Source organism: Vombatus ursinus, unplaced genomic scaffold (assembly GCF_900497805.2).
Source record: "Vombatus ursinus unplaced genomic scaffold, bare-nosed wombat genome assembly UNPS02012709.1, whole genome shotgun sequence".
Classification (NCBI taxonomy): domain Eukaryota; kingdom Metazoa; phylum Chordata; class Mammalia; order Diprotodontia; family Vombatidae; genus Vombatus; species Vombatus ursinus.
Genome location: NW_020952487.1, coordinates 2053832 through 2071323, shown reverse-complemented (window position 1 = coordinate 2071323; position 17492 = coordinate 2053832). Strand labels below are relative to the sequence as shown.

The following is a 17492-nucleotide window of genomic DNA, read 5'->3' as shown; positions in this document are numbered from 1 at the left end:
GTGAAATGCCTCTTACCAGCCCCTCATCTAGCCAAAGTCACCTATAACACATGTGGGTATTCCTCAGGATACTTCTCTGAGGATGACTATGCAGGTAGGCATCACTTCCTCCCCCCTGGATCCCCATCCCCCAGGCACTGCCTCATTGATTGCAAAGGCTGCCCCATAAATGGGGGGGAGCATGTATCTTTCAGATAAGAGGAAGGGAGAACTCTGCAGTCTGGCTCCAGATAGGGGTTTGGAGGGTGGGAGGGATCAAGCCCTCAAGTATGATAATGGGGGATGCTCAAGGTCCACTTGCCTCTCCTTCTGGGTGGATCCTCATTTCTTCCTTTCCCTGCAGGGCACTCACTTTTGGACCAGCCTGGCTCTGCATCCACCCTAAAGAATGATGCATCCCAAGTTGGCTCTTTCTTGCTAATGGCTATCAACTTTCCAGGTGGGTTCTGCCAATGGGTGGGCACAGTGTCCAGGGCAATCCTTGCAATGCATCTGGAAGACCTTTCTAATTCCTATGCAGGGGCCCGCTGGGCCCGGGTAGAGTAACTCCAGGACAGTGTGTGGAGTTGGGCTTAATAGAGAAAGATCCCTAAGCACAGCTAGAGAGCCTTGGGAGTATTTGAGACCAGAATAGCAAGAAGCGGCTGCAGAGTTGGCAGGCTGGCAAGGGGCTAGCTCTGGGACATGATGGGCTTGCAGGGTGAAGCCTTTGAATCCCTCTTCTGGGACTTTTACAGGTTGACTCTTTGGCCTGCTCTGCTGGTGCCTTGATAACACCTGGTATTGCCTGACCACAGCTGTCTCCCTGCAGGACTTCTCTGTGTCAACCAGGTCAGTGAGGCCTCCCTGGGGCCTGCTAAAGATCCACAGCTCCAAAGGACTCCACTGTCCTTGAAATCAATTTCCCCATAGGCTTTACCATGTTTGTTTTCAGCTTTTTCAGATTTTTATACAATGAATCTTATGACAGAGTCAAGTAGGGTCAGGGATGTGCTGGAACCAGCTGGAAACTGCTTGTGATAGTCACCTACCATTCAGGGCTCGATTGAGTGTCTCCACTGAAGAAGATGATGGGAGAAGTGGCTTGTGTGTGCCTTGACCTCCCTAAAGGCTTTTTGTTCAACATTCACTAGCACAGGCCAGCCCCCATTAAGCTTGGCTCTTCAGGGAAGTGGGTTGGCTCTGACAACAGGTGGGATTCTCTTCCTGAGTATCTTTTAGGAGCTCTCCCCTCAGTAGTTCCTGCCTCTGATCTCAACTGACTCTGGTGACTTCACCTTTGCTAGGCTGATGGTCCTGAGTTTCCAGGGACAATCTTTCCTTTGGCTTCAAATCCAGAATTTTCTTCCCAGTCCTCCAGGTAGCCTGGCTATTCTTGCAGTTTCTCTGTGAGATAGCATTCCTAGATTTCTAGGCTGCCTCCACAGCTGGGTCTAGGAGCAGGGGTAGGGAACCTGGGGTCTTGAGTGGCATTCCAGGTCCTTGGGTGCAACCTTTTGCCTCAATCCAAGTTTTACAGAACACATCCTTTTCTGAAGGGGATTTATTCTGTGAACTTTGGCCACATTGGAGGACCTAGAGTGTCACAGATGTCCTTGATGCCTATAAGTTCCCCACCCCTGCTCTGGATTTTTGGGTCCATAAGATTGTCCAGGGTTGACTAGCCGGCTTTAGCAGGTATTCTTCCTGCCTTTTCAGTGGTTCTTCCTGCAGCTCTTCCAAGTACAAAATTACATGTACTGTAAGGACTTAGAAAAAAGAAGACTACCTAACTCAGGAGTAGCATATTAACACAGTTCTGATGGAGCCCTGATAGGGAAACTCCTTCCACTACACATCTCAAAGGCAGCATGTCACCTTTCATAACAATGTGAATGCATTTCATAAAGGCCACGTTCTCCCCTTCCATTTTACCTCCAGGCTTCTCCATAAAGCCCCAGTGCTCCACATGCTGGGTGCCATGAAGCATGGTGTGTGTGTGTGTGCGTGTGTATGTGTGTGTGTATGAGGAGCCACCCTTTTGATTGTTTCACTTGCCCCTCAGGAAGGGTCTTACAGGAGCCTGGGGTGGGGAAGGGCAGGCTCTAACAATTCCTCCTTCATCTCCATTAAATATAGCTTGTCGATTCTGAAGACGTTACTCCTCTTTGTCTTGGGGTTATTGCTTCTGCCTTCGCTGGCTTATGGTGAGCTTGTTGAGTTCTCAGAGCATCCAGGCAAGGGGGTGACAAACAAAGGCTTGGGGACAGGGCCACCAAAGGAAAGTTGGAAAGTCATAGCTTTGAAGGGGAGCCTTTGCGGGTAAATGGGATGAAAGCCCTGGGAAAAGGGACTCAGGCTACATATGGGCATGTTGTAATGCCTGAAATGTGAGAGTTATGTCCTGTCTCTCCTTCTCCTCTCCATCCAATCCAACAAACATTTATTGTGCATCATCTGCATGCAGGCCTCCAAGACTCATGCTGCACAGTCCAGGTGACTGTCTCATCCACTTTAAGGGTGTTGGCTGCAAGGAGGTGTTTTAGCTTTTCCCTCTGTGGTCACTGACAAAGCACTTGAGGGTTGGGAGGCGCTGAGTCAGAAAGGAATAGGTTATCAGAGTAGGAAATAGCCAATGACAGGTCTGCAGGGCTTTGACCCTTCTCATTGGTGAGAACACAGAGGGTGGTCCTCCTTGGATGATGCCAGAAGGGCTGGACTCTTGGTCAGGAGCCATGAAATCACTTAGCCCATATTGTGAGATAAAATCCAGCTCAGAAATAATAACTCCACAAATCGCCAATCACCAGGGTCTGTCTGCAGGCAGGCTCTCTGTAGAACATCCTGGTCCCCATTCAGAAGGGACAGGGCTATGTGTTGACCAGGCTTGGGACCAGGAGTCAAGGCTATTGGGTTTAGTTTCCGTGTCCTGTCCCCAGCTGAATCTTAGACCCCATTGTTGCCATCATTCAAAAGTGTCTAATGACTTCTAAAAAGATCATGAGAGAGAGAGAGAGCTCTTTCCTGAAGGCTCTTGGGGCGAAAGGGACAGCAGGGGAGAAATGTCAATTGCCAATATTCCCCACTGAAGTCGATCTTCTGTAGAAGCCAAGTAGATGGCAGTCTTCGTGGTGGAGTTATACACGCATTGCCCCCACTTCCCAAAACTCCAATGCCTCTTCCAAATAATAATATATCCCCGTCTAAAAGTCTAATTGTTCTTTGCAAAAGGCTATTATCCGCTATTCTTTAATTACTGAGGTTTCATTTTTTAGGTCTTCTGTTACTTCATTGCAGAAAGAGTAATTAAATAGGGAATCCAGTGCCAGGATGTAATGGAGGTAGCAGGTAGAAGGAAATGGGACAAAAGCATTAGAATCCGGGGGAAAACATTATGAAATAGTTTGTAAAGTGGAGAGAAACCCCCTTAAAACTGGAATGGGAACCTTTTGTAATTGGGATTTTTCTTAAGCTTAATCTTCGCTTCTATTCTTTGAAATCTCTCACAGATAAAAAGACCAGAAGACAGCTAGGAAGTACAGAAGAGTGCAGCTGTTGATCTAAGGGAACAAAGTTGCTGTTCAGTCATGTCCAACTCTTCAGGACCCAATAAATCATGCTGTAAATGGGGTTTTCTTATAAAAGAAACTGGAAGAATTTGCCATTTCCTCCCCTACTGGATTCAGAGGATTCTTTTGTCAAGCAAACAGGTTAAGTAACTTGTGCAAGGTCACACAGCTTGGAAGTGTCTGAGGCCCAATCTGAACTCAACTTTTCCTGACTCCAGGCCCAGCCCTCTATCCACAGAGCCACCAACTAACTCTAAGGTAAGAGAGAAGCATGCAGAAAAGTTGGTTCACAATCAAAATAATATGGCAACTAGAAATGAGGCAAAAAAAAATTGGCAAACATTAATGTAGATGGTCACTGTGTTGGTCTTGCTTAACTTTTTTTTTTTAGGTTGCAACGGTATTCAGTGAAGGAAGTGTATCTGGACATGACTATGGTGGAAAAACAAAAGAAATCAACAAATCAATACAATCTTTATAAATAATACAAATTAAGGTTGATTTGGGAAGAATGGGGAGGAAGCAAAGAACTGGGAGAAATAAAGAAAGATATGTTGGGGACAAAAGTCTTTAAAAAATGTTATGCTCGGTAACTGATACACAGCTCAAAGTCATTAAGGATAGTGCAGTATTGGCATGATTTTTTTATTTAGCCAGTGAAAGAAAAAAATAAAACAACTAAGTTTAAGAGAGACTTCTGAGTATTCATATACAAATTGCATTGCTGACTCATTTTATGATGCCTCTTCTTAGCTCCACTCTCTCTCTGTCTCTCTCTGTCTCTCTCTCTGTCTCTCTGTTTCTGTCTGTCTCTCTCTTTCTCTGTCTGTCTCTGTCTGTCTGTCTGTCTGTCTGTCTGTCTGTCTCTCTCTCTGTTTTATATACAGATCCATCAAAGACAGTGGTCAGAAATGAGAAACCATACAGTGATAGCATTATTTATTCTTTGGGGATTGACAGATGACCCACAGCTGCAAGTTCTACTTTTCATCTTTCTGTTTCTGACCTACATGCTAAGTGTAACTGGGAACTTGACCATCATCATCCTGACTTTGGTGAATCCCCACCTTAAAACCCCCATGTATTTTTTCCTTAGGAATTATTCCTTCTTAGAATTGTCATTCACAACTGTCTGTATTCCCAGATCCCTGTACAACATGTCAACTGGTGACTATACTGTGACCTATAATGCATGCTTCACTCAAATATTTTTTAGTATCATCTTTGGGGACTCAGAATTTTTCCTCTTGGCTGCCATGTCTTATGACCGCTATGTAGTCATCTGCAAACCCCTTCACTATACAGCCATCATAAACAACAGAGTCTGTAACCAGCTCCTCCTGGGTTGTTGGCTGTCTGGGTTGATGATCATCCTTCCACCACTTGGTGTGGCTCTTGAGCGAGAATTCTGTGACTCCAGTATTATTGACCATTGTGTCTGTGATGCATCACCACTGCTGAAAATCACTTGTTGTGATACACAGTTCCTAGAAAGAATGATTTTAGCGTGTGCTGTGTTGACACTCATCATCACCTTAGTGTTAGTGGTTCTATCTTATGCCTATACTGTCAGGACTATTCTGAGATTCTCTTCTGCCCAGCAAAGGAAAAAAAGCCTTTTCCACTTGTTCTTCCCACATGATTGTTGTCTCCCTTACTTATGGAACCTGCATCTTCACTTATATCAAATCTGCAAAAGAAAGAGTGGCTTTGAATAAGGTAGTTGCAGTACTTGCAACCTCAGTAGCACCAGTAATGAACCCCTTTATTTACACCCTGAGGAAAAAACAATTGATACAAGCTTTTATAGTTAAATTCAAAAGGATTGTATTGATTTCAAAGCTATGAGAAGCAACAGACATTCAGGGGAAATTAGTAAAAGAAAACCTGAATAGTTTTGAATTCATTGCTCTGGGTCCTACGACCCAATTTTATTCTCTTACTAATGCCACCTTACCCACAAACCCAAATGTCACAGCTCCTTTACTCTCCTATCTAGAAATCCTCATTGATCCACCCTGTTTCTAAGGATTTCTTTCTTTTGTTTTTGTTTTTGTGGGTTTTTTTGCAAGGCAATCAGGGTTAAGTGAGTTGCCTAGGGTCACACAGCTAGTGAGTATCATGTGTCTAAGGTTGGATTTGAACTCAGGTCTTCCTGACTCCAGGGTTGGGGCTCTATCCACTGTGCCACCTAGCTGCCCCAATATGCACCTTTCTTGCCAATCTTCCAAGTCTCTGGTACTGAAAGACCTCTCCCCCCATCTTTCCATGGGCTACACTGTTCCAGGATTTGTTCTGGAGCACTATTTTATGGTTGTTCGGAGGTGAATATGGAAGAGCTACAGCAATTTACTGCTTATTCCATCATCTTGGCTCCTGGGAATCAATTAGAAACTTTTTAAAGTATAATTTGAATTTTTTTGAATTGAATCAAGTGACTTTGTAACAAAATCAGTGAATAACAATCTTCCAATTTAATTATTATATACAATTCAGGTATCACATACACTAATCAATGTGCAACACTTAAAAAGAAAATTTACTCTTGTCCTTTTTTCTTTAAGTTTTACATGCATTTTGCTTTTTCTTGCTCTTTGCATTCAAATATCACGATAGCTTTGTGTATTTATTTGATGTATTTTATTGATATGTGATTGAGTAAGCACTTCAGTAAAACATAATATTTTTATTAAAAACAAAATTTTAAAGAAGAGCAGAAGAGTATTATAAATTAAGTATCTTGGGTTCTTAGAACAGCAGAAAATGCACGTAGAAAGATTGTTTTGTTTTATAATAGGATATTTTACTAGAATTTATTTTATTACTATCTGATGTTTTTGTTTTAGAGCACATTTATACTATTTTAACTTTTTTCCTTTCATCAACATTATTTTGTTTCATTGCCTGGTTTATGGACTTTGGTAACTTGTGTTCTCTTTTTAGCTTTCGCATTTTTACAGCTCAGTATCTATCAACTTTTCAAATGTTGTTTAACTAAGTCACTATTATGGTATTTTTAGGCGAACTGCATTTTATCGACTGCGACTTAAGTCAGCTCCAACCTTAGTAAGGTAGCTTCTAGCTTTATTTTTTTTTCTTTTTTCTCTGAAAGGTAATTAAATGCCACTGAGTCTACCCCAATACCAAAAGCAGCCCTGGTAATATGCATACCTGCTCAAAAATTTAGTATTTACACATCTGGGTGAGAAAACTCCAAACATCAGTATTGGTTTGATGAAAATGATGGAGAAATTCAGAAGTTATTAAAAGAAAAATGAGAACTCCACAGGGTTTACCAGTTGGATAGTTCATCCATCTCTAAGAAGACAGAGTTTAACTCCATCAAAAAATAAAGTGCTATTTCAATTACTTCCTAATGAAAATGGTAAAAAAAAAAATGATGTTGCTAAAAGCACATTGTACCTTTAATTAAATAAAGATGGCTAATGCAATTAACTTTCAATACCTCTCTATGCGCCAAGGTTTAAAGGTCATCCTTTTACAATCATTATAAGGCACATTACCAAAGGGCTTGAGATGGAGATGTCACATGTTCAAATAATTTTATATTTACAAATACTCATTAAGCAGCATTCAAAATCTCTCTATACTTTCCTGTTAAACACAAAAGGATACTGATCTTTTATCAAAACTTATTTAAATCAACACATGACAGTGGTTGACTTTTTAAATTGTGGATCCAAAATGCCTGAATCATTTCTTTTATGTACCCTTTAATAGGGCTGGAGTTAATAATAGGCTTAGGTTAGTATCTTACACCATGTACCATTCAATACTCAGCTAGGTCTGTGATGTCATTGAATCAGAAGTTACTTCCAATTGCACAGATTATAGCTAATGTCTGCCTATTCCATCTCACTCTTGTCCTTGTCCTCCAATCAATTTCCCATTAGAGACCCCAAAATGGGCAGGTTATGGTTATTACTTCTTTAACATTGTGAGGGCACCTGTCCTCCCTCATCATATGACCAAGTCATTTTCTCTTTATTTGTTCCCTGGTGAACATCTTTTGTTCTGGTTTTTCTTTGAAAGCCTCTCCTTGGTCATTTCTTGCAGCTGGCTTACACCCTTGGGCAGCCAGGTGGTAAAGTGGCTAGAATTCTGGGACAGGAAGATTTGAGTTTATGTCTGGCCTCAGACACTTATTAGCTGTGTGACCCTGAGGAAGTCACTTAACCATGTTTGCCTCAGTTTCCTCTTCTATAAAATGAGCTGGAGAAGGAAATAGCAAATCACTCCAGTATCTTTGCCAAGAAAATCCCAAATGGAGTCACAAAAAGTAGGACACTAATAACAAAAAAACCAGGATCCTTACCGTCAGGTCACCTGTGAGGCTAGTTGTCCATTATCATTATTATGGCATGCAGTTCTGCCCTCATGTCATAAAAGCAAACAGATTTCTTTACCTGAGGAGGGAAACTGCTCAGAGTCTGATCATACAGTTTTCCCACTGAGGTTGAAAACAGCTTTCTTCATAGGGCAGTTTCCACCTGCAGGATGAAACAATTCACCTTACATAAAGTAATGAAAGGAAAGGATTCTCTCTTCAGTGTCATTTGGCCACAATGTCTGCACTGAGGCAACCTCTCACAAAGCACAATTAGGGTAAGAACATAACTTCAAGGTTAGCTAAGGGACATTTAGTGTAGTCTGGAGCTCATCCTTAGCCCAGGTGTTCCAGTCAATGGGAAAGAAGAGAGAGTGAGGATAATAGACCTATGCCTCCTTGCTTCTAAATATAGAGACAAAAAAAGACAATTAAAAAAGAAAAGCAAACTAACCTGATTCCTACAGTTATCTCAAGACAATCCACCAGATCTAGTAGGTCTAGAGTAGGCCTTCCTGGGCCTTCAATGCAGAGCTCCTACAGAGCTCTGGGGGGCACCTCTGTTTAGCAAGTGTGACCTGGATGAAACTCCAGCCAAGGAGACTGAAAAAGAAACAGTCCAAATTTGCCCCAAATACTATTACATTATGTCCCTTTGTCCCAGCGATACTGCCATTCTCCAACAGATTAAGGAAGGAGAAATATTTGGGGGGACAGGGCCAAGCTGGTGGAGTGAAAACAGGGACTTGCTTGAGTTCTCTTTCAAATACCCGTAAAAATGACTCTAAACAAATTTTAGAGCAGCAGAAAGCACAAAAAGACAGAATGAAACAAATTTCCTGCCCAAGACAACCCGGAAAGTTAAAGGAAAGTTCTGTCGCAACAGGCTGAGAGAATGTCTGAACACAGCTTGAAGCAATTTTTTTCCCACTTTGCTTTTCTTGAGTTTTTTTGTTTTTTTTTTTTGGTCTATGTTGTTTTCTTTCACAACATGACTATGATGACATGTTTTGAATGACTATATGTAATTGCATAATATATGTGTAATTGCTTGCTTCTCAATGAGGGGATGAGGATGGGGAGAAAATGATGGAGAGAATTTGGAACTCAAAGTTTTAAAAACAAATGATAAATAATAAAATAATAAGAAGAATAAGAAGAAAGACCTCAGTTGGCCTTGACCCTCTCTATTAGTAGACATCTGGTTTCGGTTTGACTGCATGCCTGACAAAGTCTAGCGAGTGTAAGTAATATAAAGGGAGAGGACTTAGGCCCTGTCTCTCAAGGCTGACATATGGCCCCATGAAAATGGGCCGCAATCCTTTTGCCTCGGAGTTTATTCTTTCATCTCATGTGGAGGAATTGGAGGTCATAGTCTTGCAAAGTATAGAAATGAAAGATGTGATGTCAAGTTCAGGAAACTACCTTGTAAGTTTTGAACGGTCAGGAGAACAGGCCATTCAGGTGTCAAGGCCATGCTAGGTTTTGTAGCCATACTGGCTCTGCCCATACTACTCACTTGGGCCACCTTGCTGGCTCTTCCTATCTTCATCTGCACATGGCGTGGTTGACCCAGGTGCTCGTGGAGGTCTTTTGTGCCAAGCCACAAAGAGGGATAAAGGGAGAAAATGTGAGGAATCCTTCCATGCAATGGGAACTGTCTGCCTTCAGACAGCCACACAAATGCCCTGTCCACCACCCTCCAAAGGCAAGGTGTTGGACACAGGCCTCAGGCCTGGAAAGGCAGGACTGGACCTCATTCCCTTCTGCCCTTCCCTGGGCACTCTGAAACCACACAGGGCTCTGGCCTCCTCCCCAGCAGGCCAGCCCTAACCCAGAGTCTCCTTGATGGCCTTCCCAAGCTCCCAGGAGGGGCGCTGAGGCTGGCCAAGGGAACAAGTGAGGCTATTGAACTAGGAGGATACTTTTATTTTGGATACCAGTCTGACTGGTCCATAAATGTTGGTTAGTAACAACCAGGGGAAACACCTGGGGGTGGGAGAGGGAAACTAAGACAAATTTGGGGAAGAGGCCTTGTCTTCTAGTGGGAAAAGGGAGCCAAGTGTTGGGAGGAGAGCAAGAGGCTAAGGGCAACTCCCAGCTGGGATAGGGTGGAGACCTACAGCAAATAATAAACAAGTACATCCCAAGGCTGCCACCAGAGCTGGTCCCACAACCTACCTGGTCATTTCTGAGGCACAGAAGGCCCTTGTGAACCTTGGAGGGCCTTTCCCACTCCCTCCCTCAGCATTCAGTATTTCAAGGCGTGGGGACTTCCACACCCTGGAGCTCCAACTCAGATCCATTAGCCACAATGGGCAAGATGGAAGGGCAGCTAGTTATAGAAGACAGTGGGAGCAGCTGCTCCACCTACTTCAGGAAAAGGGGTCCCTAGTCCATGGGGGATTTCATAAACATGATCCTGAGTAAACTGAAGGTCCCTAGGCCTGAATGAAAGGGGAGGTAGGGAATTATCTAGAATCCCCAAATCCAAAGCCAACTCCAAGGGACAAGCAACACCCAAGGATTGGAAGTGTGGGCTCCCAAGTCGGGGCAAGGAGGAAGGAAGAAGGGGGATTATCTCCAGATGGAAAAACTGGTAGCCATGGTGGCAGGTTAAGGGGTGAGCATAAGGCCAATCTGAAGCCCTCCAATCTACTGGTCAAAAGTTAAGCCCATTTTCAGGAGAAAGTGGGGGGGGGGGACTAGAAAGAGAGAAAGGAGTGAAGGGGAAGAGGATTTCCCTTCCATTCTCAACCCCATTTAAAACAGCAGAAGTGAAGGGCTAGAGAGCCCTCCTTTGGTGGCTGCCTGAAAAGGCCTTCCCCATCCCAGGGGCTATTATCGCTGCCACTCTCTGAAGTGAAGGCATGCCTTTCCACTTCCCTCTTGGTGAAAGTCCTGTGGATTTTTATGCTGATGTGTGTGTGCGTGTGTGTGTGTGTGTGTGTGTGTGTGTGTGTGTGTGTGTGTATTTGGGGGGAGGGAGTGCTTGTAACAGTCCCTCATAGTGAGGTGTGGATAGCATAATATATAGTATAATTCCAACACTGATTTTAGGAAAGAGCTGTAATGAGGTTTGTAAGTAGACTAGATAAATGATCAAATGAGTTATGTATAGGAAAACATGTTCAGTTACTAACCATGTTCAAATGAACTAGAATATATCATCATGTCATCTGTAAGGAGTGATATCTTTGTTTCTTCTTTGCCTATTTCTTTTTCTCCTCTTATTGCTGAAGCTAACATTTCCAGTATGATTTTAAACAACAGTGGTGATAATGGACATCCTTGTTTCACCCCCAATCTTATTGGAAATGCTTCTAACTTGTCCCCATTACAAATGATGCTTGCTGAAGGTTTTAGCTGGATGGTATTTATTATTTTAAGGAAGACTCCATTTATTCCTATGCTCTCTATTGTTTTTAATACAAATGAGTGTTGTATTTCGTCAAAAGCTTTTTCTTCATCTATTGAGATGATCATGTGGTTTCTGTTAGTTTTAGTGTTGATATGATCAATTATGCTGATAGTTTTCCTAATATCGAACCAGCCCTGCATTACTGGTATAAATCCTACCTGGTCACAGTGTATTATTCTTGTGATAAGTTGCTGTAATCTATTTGCTAATATTTTATTTAAAATTTTTACATCTATGTTCATTAGAGAAATTGGTCTGTAATTTTCTTTCTCTGTTTTGGCTCTTCCTGGTTTAGGCTTTAGGTTTATGTCATGAAAAGAATTTGGTAAGACTCCTTCTTCACCTATTTTCCCAAATTGTCTATATAATATTGGAATTAATTGTTCTTTAAATGTTTGATAGAATTCACTTGTCAATCCATATGGCCCTAGAGATTTTTTTCCTAGGGAATTCATCAATGGCTTGTTCAATTTCTTTTTCTGAGATGGGGTTATTTAAGTATTTTACTTCCTCTTCTGTTATTCTGGGCATTTTATATTTTTGTAAATATGTATCCATTTCACTAAGACTGTCTAATGTATTGGCATACAGTTTGGCAAAATAGTTCCTAATTATTGTTTTAATTTCCTCTTCCTTGGTGGTAGATTTACCCTTTTCTTTTTTGATACTAGTAATTTGGTTTTCTTCTTTCTTTTTTTAATTAAATTAGCCAAAGGTTTATCTATTTTATTGTTTTTTTCATAAAACCAGCTCTTAGTTCTATTTATTAGTTCAATAATTTTCTTAATTTCAATTTTAGTAATTTCTCCTTTGGTTTTCAGTATTTCTAATTTGTTGTTTAATGGAGGATTTTTAATTTCTTCTTTCTCTAGTTTTTTTTAATTGTATACCCAATTCATTGATCTCCTCTTTTTCTATTTTATTCATGTAAGCACTCAGAGATATAAAACTTCCCCAAAGAACTGATTTCACAGTATCCCATAAGTTTTGGTATGTTGTCTCATTATTGTCATTCTCTTGAATGAAGTTATTGATTGTTTCTAGGATTTGTTGTTTGACCCAATCATTTTTTAGGATTAGATTATTTAGTTTCCAAATTTTTTTTAGTCTATCTTTCCATGACCCTTTATTACATATAATTTTTATTGCTATATTTCTTAATCATCATTTAATCTGGTGTTCATTCTTTGCTATTGCTGGAGGAAAAACAATGGGAGAACTGGACTCCTGTGTCATTTACCAGATGGCTGTCTAAGTAGAAGCTCTCTCAATGGTCTTTTCGATGCTAAAGCTGTTGGCCTTGTTTCACTCCTCCTCCTTCTTAACATCAGTATTACTTCAGTATTTGACATTGTTGACTATTTCCTATTAGAAATGCTCACTCATTTCCTTGAGTTTTTCTGTCTCCTCTTCACCTCTTAATTAGATGAAGAGTGTTTCTCAATCTCCTTTCCTACATTATCCTTCATTATTTATGTGAGGAATGCTTTATTACTACCTTTATTAATATATCTTTTAAAATATTTTATTTGAACTAATTGTGTGCTATAGTTGAATAATAAAGCTAAATATATTGGTGGATGCTAGGGAGTTATGGTTTTGAGTGGATGCAAACCTAGAGAGTATATCAAACCTCATGTAACCTAGTGTTGGTACCCATTTTGTGAGTTGGAGAGGTATATCTAGATGCTACACAGTAGGTATATCCTCATTCAAAAACAGCATATGGATTATGAACCACCCCTCCTCCAAACTGTTTGACTTTATAAGTCAAGTAAAAGACACAATTAGTTAAAAAATGGCATTTAATGAGAATAGAAAGAAAAGTAGAAATAAAATATTCCCCTCTTTAAAATGATATAACCTGTTCAGGGAATTATAGACTGTATTGATGACTGCAAGTGCTACATATATGTAATGTCAGGACCTTAGTCAACTTTTCCCTCATGTAATTGTCTTAGAGGGAAGAAAAAACAATTCAATATCGAAAGGCTTGAAAACATTTGGTAATATATCCAAAGATCTGAATAGAGGAAACAATGACTGTGAATAAAGATCATCAATAATATTTTCAACAGTGGAGTATTTAAAGACTTGAAAACACTTGGTAATATATCCAAAGATCTGAGTAGAGGAAACAACATCTGTGAATAAAGGTCATCAATAATATTTTCAAATTACTGAACTCAAGGAAAGCATAAATTATAAAAGAAAAAAGATATTTTTCACCTTTATACACTTCCTGATGCAAAAAATCCTGTTTTTGGGGAAAAGTTACTAACAAAGTTGTCCTGTGGCCTGTATTCAACTTTACTTTTTGGGCATATGACCAATAATTTATTTCTTATAGGTTTGTAAATTATGATAAAAAAAAAACAAGTGGGTCTGGAATGCAAGGAGAAATAGTTTATTTTGAAAGGAAGGAGAAAAATCCATAGGATATAGCTGAGGGTAAAAGAGATTGTTGGTAACCATTGGAAGGTAATAATTTCTGATTTCTGATTTCAGGGCACCCTTCAAAATTTCATCCTTGAAGATGTATTTTATTTTGAGGTTTTGACTTTTACCTTCCAAGGTTCTAAGCCAAAAGTTCCATATGGCAATTTACACAGAGCTAATTTCAGCATTCAAACAAGAGGTCTCAGGATTTGGGCTTTCATATTTTATACCATGGATCATCAGGCAAAACTGATTTCTTCTGTAGCTGCACTACCTTGGGTACTCTCGCCCTGACATCTCCACCATGACCTAGGAAGCTCATTATTGGGAAGACCTAATCATCCTGTAGGATCTTAGTAGTCTGCCTCCTCACTACCCACTGCCTCTGATTGGATGGTGGAGCCATGAACCCAAACCTCCAGTTAAGGAGAGAACTGAGTTCAAATACTGCTCAAATATTTCTCACCTGACTGCACTACTTTGGGAATTTTCTGATTGACTACTTCACCACGCCATCATGCAGAGTACCTTTACTCACCCTTTTATTTATCAGCTTTCTTTTGTGTGTTGTCTTCCTAATTAGATTTTAACTTCTTGTGGGGCAGTGATTGTCTTTTTTTTTTTCATATCTGTGTCTTTGTGCTTAGCACAGTGCCTGGAATATAATAGGTATTTAATAAATTCAAATTTATTATTAGGTAGGGGACTAGAAAATTCTTTGATAATAATTGTCATGTACATAGTTGGTTCTAAATAAATGTGCATTAGATTTTATAGAAATGAAGTGGTGAATGAGGTATTTGAAAGCAAGTGAAATCCTTAGAGAAGGGCAGTTAGTTGGTGCAGTGGATAAAACACCAGCCCTGGAGTCAGGAGGACCTGAGTTCAAATCCAACCTTAAACACATGATACTCACTAGCTGTGTGACCCTGGGCAAGTCATTTAACCCTGATTGCCTTGCAAAAAAAAATAAAGAAAGAAATTCTTACACAGAGGGACGGAGTTGGGAGGGGAAAGCCTCAATGAATGAGGATTTCTATATAGGAGAGTAAAGAAACTGTGAAATTTGGGTTTGTGGGTTAAGGTGACATTAGTAAGAGAATAAAATTGGGTCACAGGACCCAGAGCAAAGAATTCAAAACTATTCAGGTTTTCTTTACTGATTTCACCTGAATGTCTGTTGCCTCTCATAGCTTTGAAATCAATACAATCCTTTTGCATATGTCTCTGAAAGCTTGTATCACTTGTTTATTCCTCAGGGTATAAATAAAGGGGCTCATTACTGGTGCTACTGAGGTTGCAAGTACTGCAACCACCTTATTCAAAGCCACTCCTTCTTTTGCAAAAGGTTTGATATAGATAAAGATGCAGGTTCCATATGTCATGAAGACGACAATCATGTGGGAAGAACAAGTGGAAATGGCTTTTTTCCTTTGCTGGGCCAAGGGGAATCTCAGAATAGTCCTGACAATATAGGCATAAGATAGAGCCACTAACACTAAGGTGATGATGAGTGTCAACACAGCACACGCTAAAATCATTCTTTCTAGGAACTGTGTATCAGAACAAGTGATTTCCAGCAGTGGTGATGCATCACAGACAAAATGGTCAATAATATTGGAGTCACAGAATTCTAGCTCAAGAGTTACACCAAGTGGTGGAAGGATGATCATCAACCCAGACAGCCAACAACCCAGGAGAAGCTGGTTACAGACTCTGTTGTTTATACTGGCTGTATAGTGGAGGGGTTTGCAGATGGCTACATAGCAATCATAAGACATGGCAGCCAAGAAAAAAAATTCTGAGGCTCCAAAGAGGATACCAAAAAATAGTTGAGTGAAACATGCATTATAGGTCACAGTATAGTCCCCAGTTGACATGTTGTACAGGAATCTGGGAATACAGATAGTTGTGAATGACAGTTCTAAGAAGGAATAGTTCCTAAGGAAAAAATACATGGGGGTTTTAAGGTGGGGATCCACCAAAGTCAGGGTGATGATGGTCAAGTTCCCAGTTACACTCAGCATGTAGGTCAAAAACAGAAAGATAAAAAGTAGAACTTGCAGCTGTGGGTCATCTGTCAATCCCTGAAGAATAAATACTGTTATCCCTGTATGGTTTCTCATTTCTGACCACTGTCTTTTGATGGATCTGTATGTAAAACAGAGAGACAGAGAGAGACAGACAGAAACAGAGAGACAGAGAGAGAGACAGAGAGAGATAGTGGAGTTAAGAAGAGCCATCATACAATAAGTCAGCAATGTAATTTGGATATGAATGCTCAAAAGCAAGACTTAGTATTTTTTTCTTTCACTTGATAAATAAAAAAAAATCATGCCAATACTACATTATCTTTAATGACTTTGAGCTGTTTATCAGCTACTGAGTGTAGCATTTTTGTGAAGACTTTTGTCCCCAACATATCTTTCTTTATTTCTCCCAGTTCTTTGCTTCCTCCCCATTCTTTCAAAATCAACTTTAATTTGTATCATTTATAAAGGATGTACTGATTTGTTGATTCCTTTCACCATAGTCATATCCAGACATTTCCTTCACTGAATCCCTTTGTAATCTAAAAAAAAAAAGTTAAGCAAGACCAACACAATGACCATCTGTGATAGTGTATGCCAATTTTTTTTGCCTCATTTCTAGTTGCCCTGCTATTTTGATTGTGAATGAACTTTTCTGCCTGCTTCTCTCTTACCTTAGAAGCAGTTGGTGGCTCAGTGGATAGAGGGCTGGGCCTGGAGTCAGGAATAGCTGAGTTCAAATTGAGCTTCAAACACTTCCGAGCTTTGTGACCTTGGACAAGTCACTTAACCTCTGTTTACTTGACAAAAGGATCCTCTGAATCCAGTAGGGTAGGAAATGGCAAATCCTTCCAGTTTCTTTTATAAGAAAACCCCATTTACAGCATGTTTTATTGGGTCCTGAAGAGTTGGACATGACTGAAGAGCAACTTTGTTCCCTTAGCTCATCAGCTACACTCTTCTGTACTTTCTGGGTGTCTTCTGGTCTTTTTATCTGTGAGAGCTTTCCAAGAATAGAAGGGAATATTAAGTTTTAGAAAAATCCCCATTCCAAAAGGTTTCCATTTGAGTTTTAAGGGGGCTTCTCTCCACTCTCAAAACTGTTTCCTGATGGTTTCCTCTGCCTTCTAATGTTTTTTCCCATTTCCTCCTACCTAGAACCCCCATTACCTGGCACTGAATTCCCTATTTACTTTCTTCTTTCTTCAATGAAGTTACAGAAGACCTAAAAAATGAAACCTCAGTAAGTAAGGAATAGCTTATAATGGCCCTTTGCAAAGAACAATTAGACTTTTAGAAAGGGATATGTTATTATTTGGAAGAGGCATTGGAGTTGTGGGAAGTGGAGGCAATGCACGTTTAACTCTGCCATGTAGACTGCTATCTACTTTGCTTCTACAGAAGATCGACCTCAGTGGGAAATATTGGTTAATTGACATTTCTCCCCTACTGCCTCTTTCCCTAAAAGATAAAGCTCCCTGTACCACTGACGTTACACAGGTAACTCACCTATCTATGAAGTTCTAACCCTGACCCCATTTCCATCAAAAGGCAGAAGTTCATGATCATGCAATTCAGAAGAATATTTCAGATACAGAGCCTGGATACCATTTGGGACCATTCATAGTACTTTTTGGATTTTAAAAGAGATGTTTTTTTGTCTGTGGAAAGCATAGAATTCTCTTTTTTCCTCCATGCAGTTGGGG

General features: G+C 40.4%; 2 protein-coding genes across 2 annotated transcripts; one reads left to right on the top strand and one right to left on the bottom strand.

The window, feature by feature from the left end:
- The first annotated feature begins 4435 nt into the window (after nt 1-4435).
- Nucleotides 4436-5396, top strand: LOC114040118 (olfactory receptor 6C2-like). Its single transcript, XM_027858112.1, is given in 2 exon segments — nt 4436-5155; nt 5157-5396. Coding segments are annotated over 2 exon segments (936 nt in total). The 5' UTR covers nt 4436-4459.
- A 9547-nt stretch (nt 5397-14943) lies between these two features.
- Nucleotides 14944-15888, bottom strand: LOC114040096 (olfactory receptor 6C2-like). The gene has a single exon (XM_027858088.1). The coding sequence runs from the start codon at nt 15880-15882 to the stop codon at nt 14944-14946; it is 939 nt and encodes a 312-aa protein (XP_027713889.1). The 5' UTR covers nt 15883-15888.
- Between the last annotated feature and the right edge of the window lie 1604 nt (nt 15889-17492).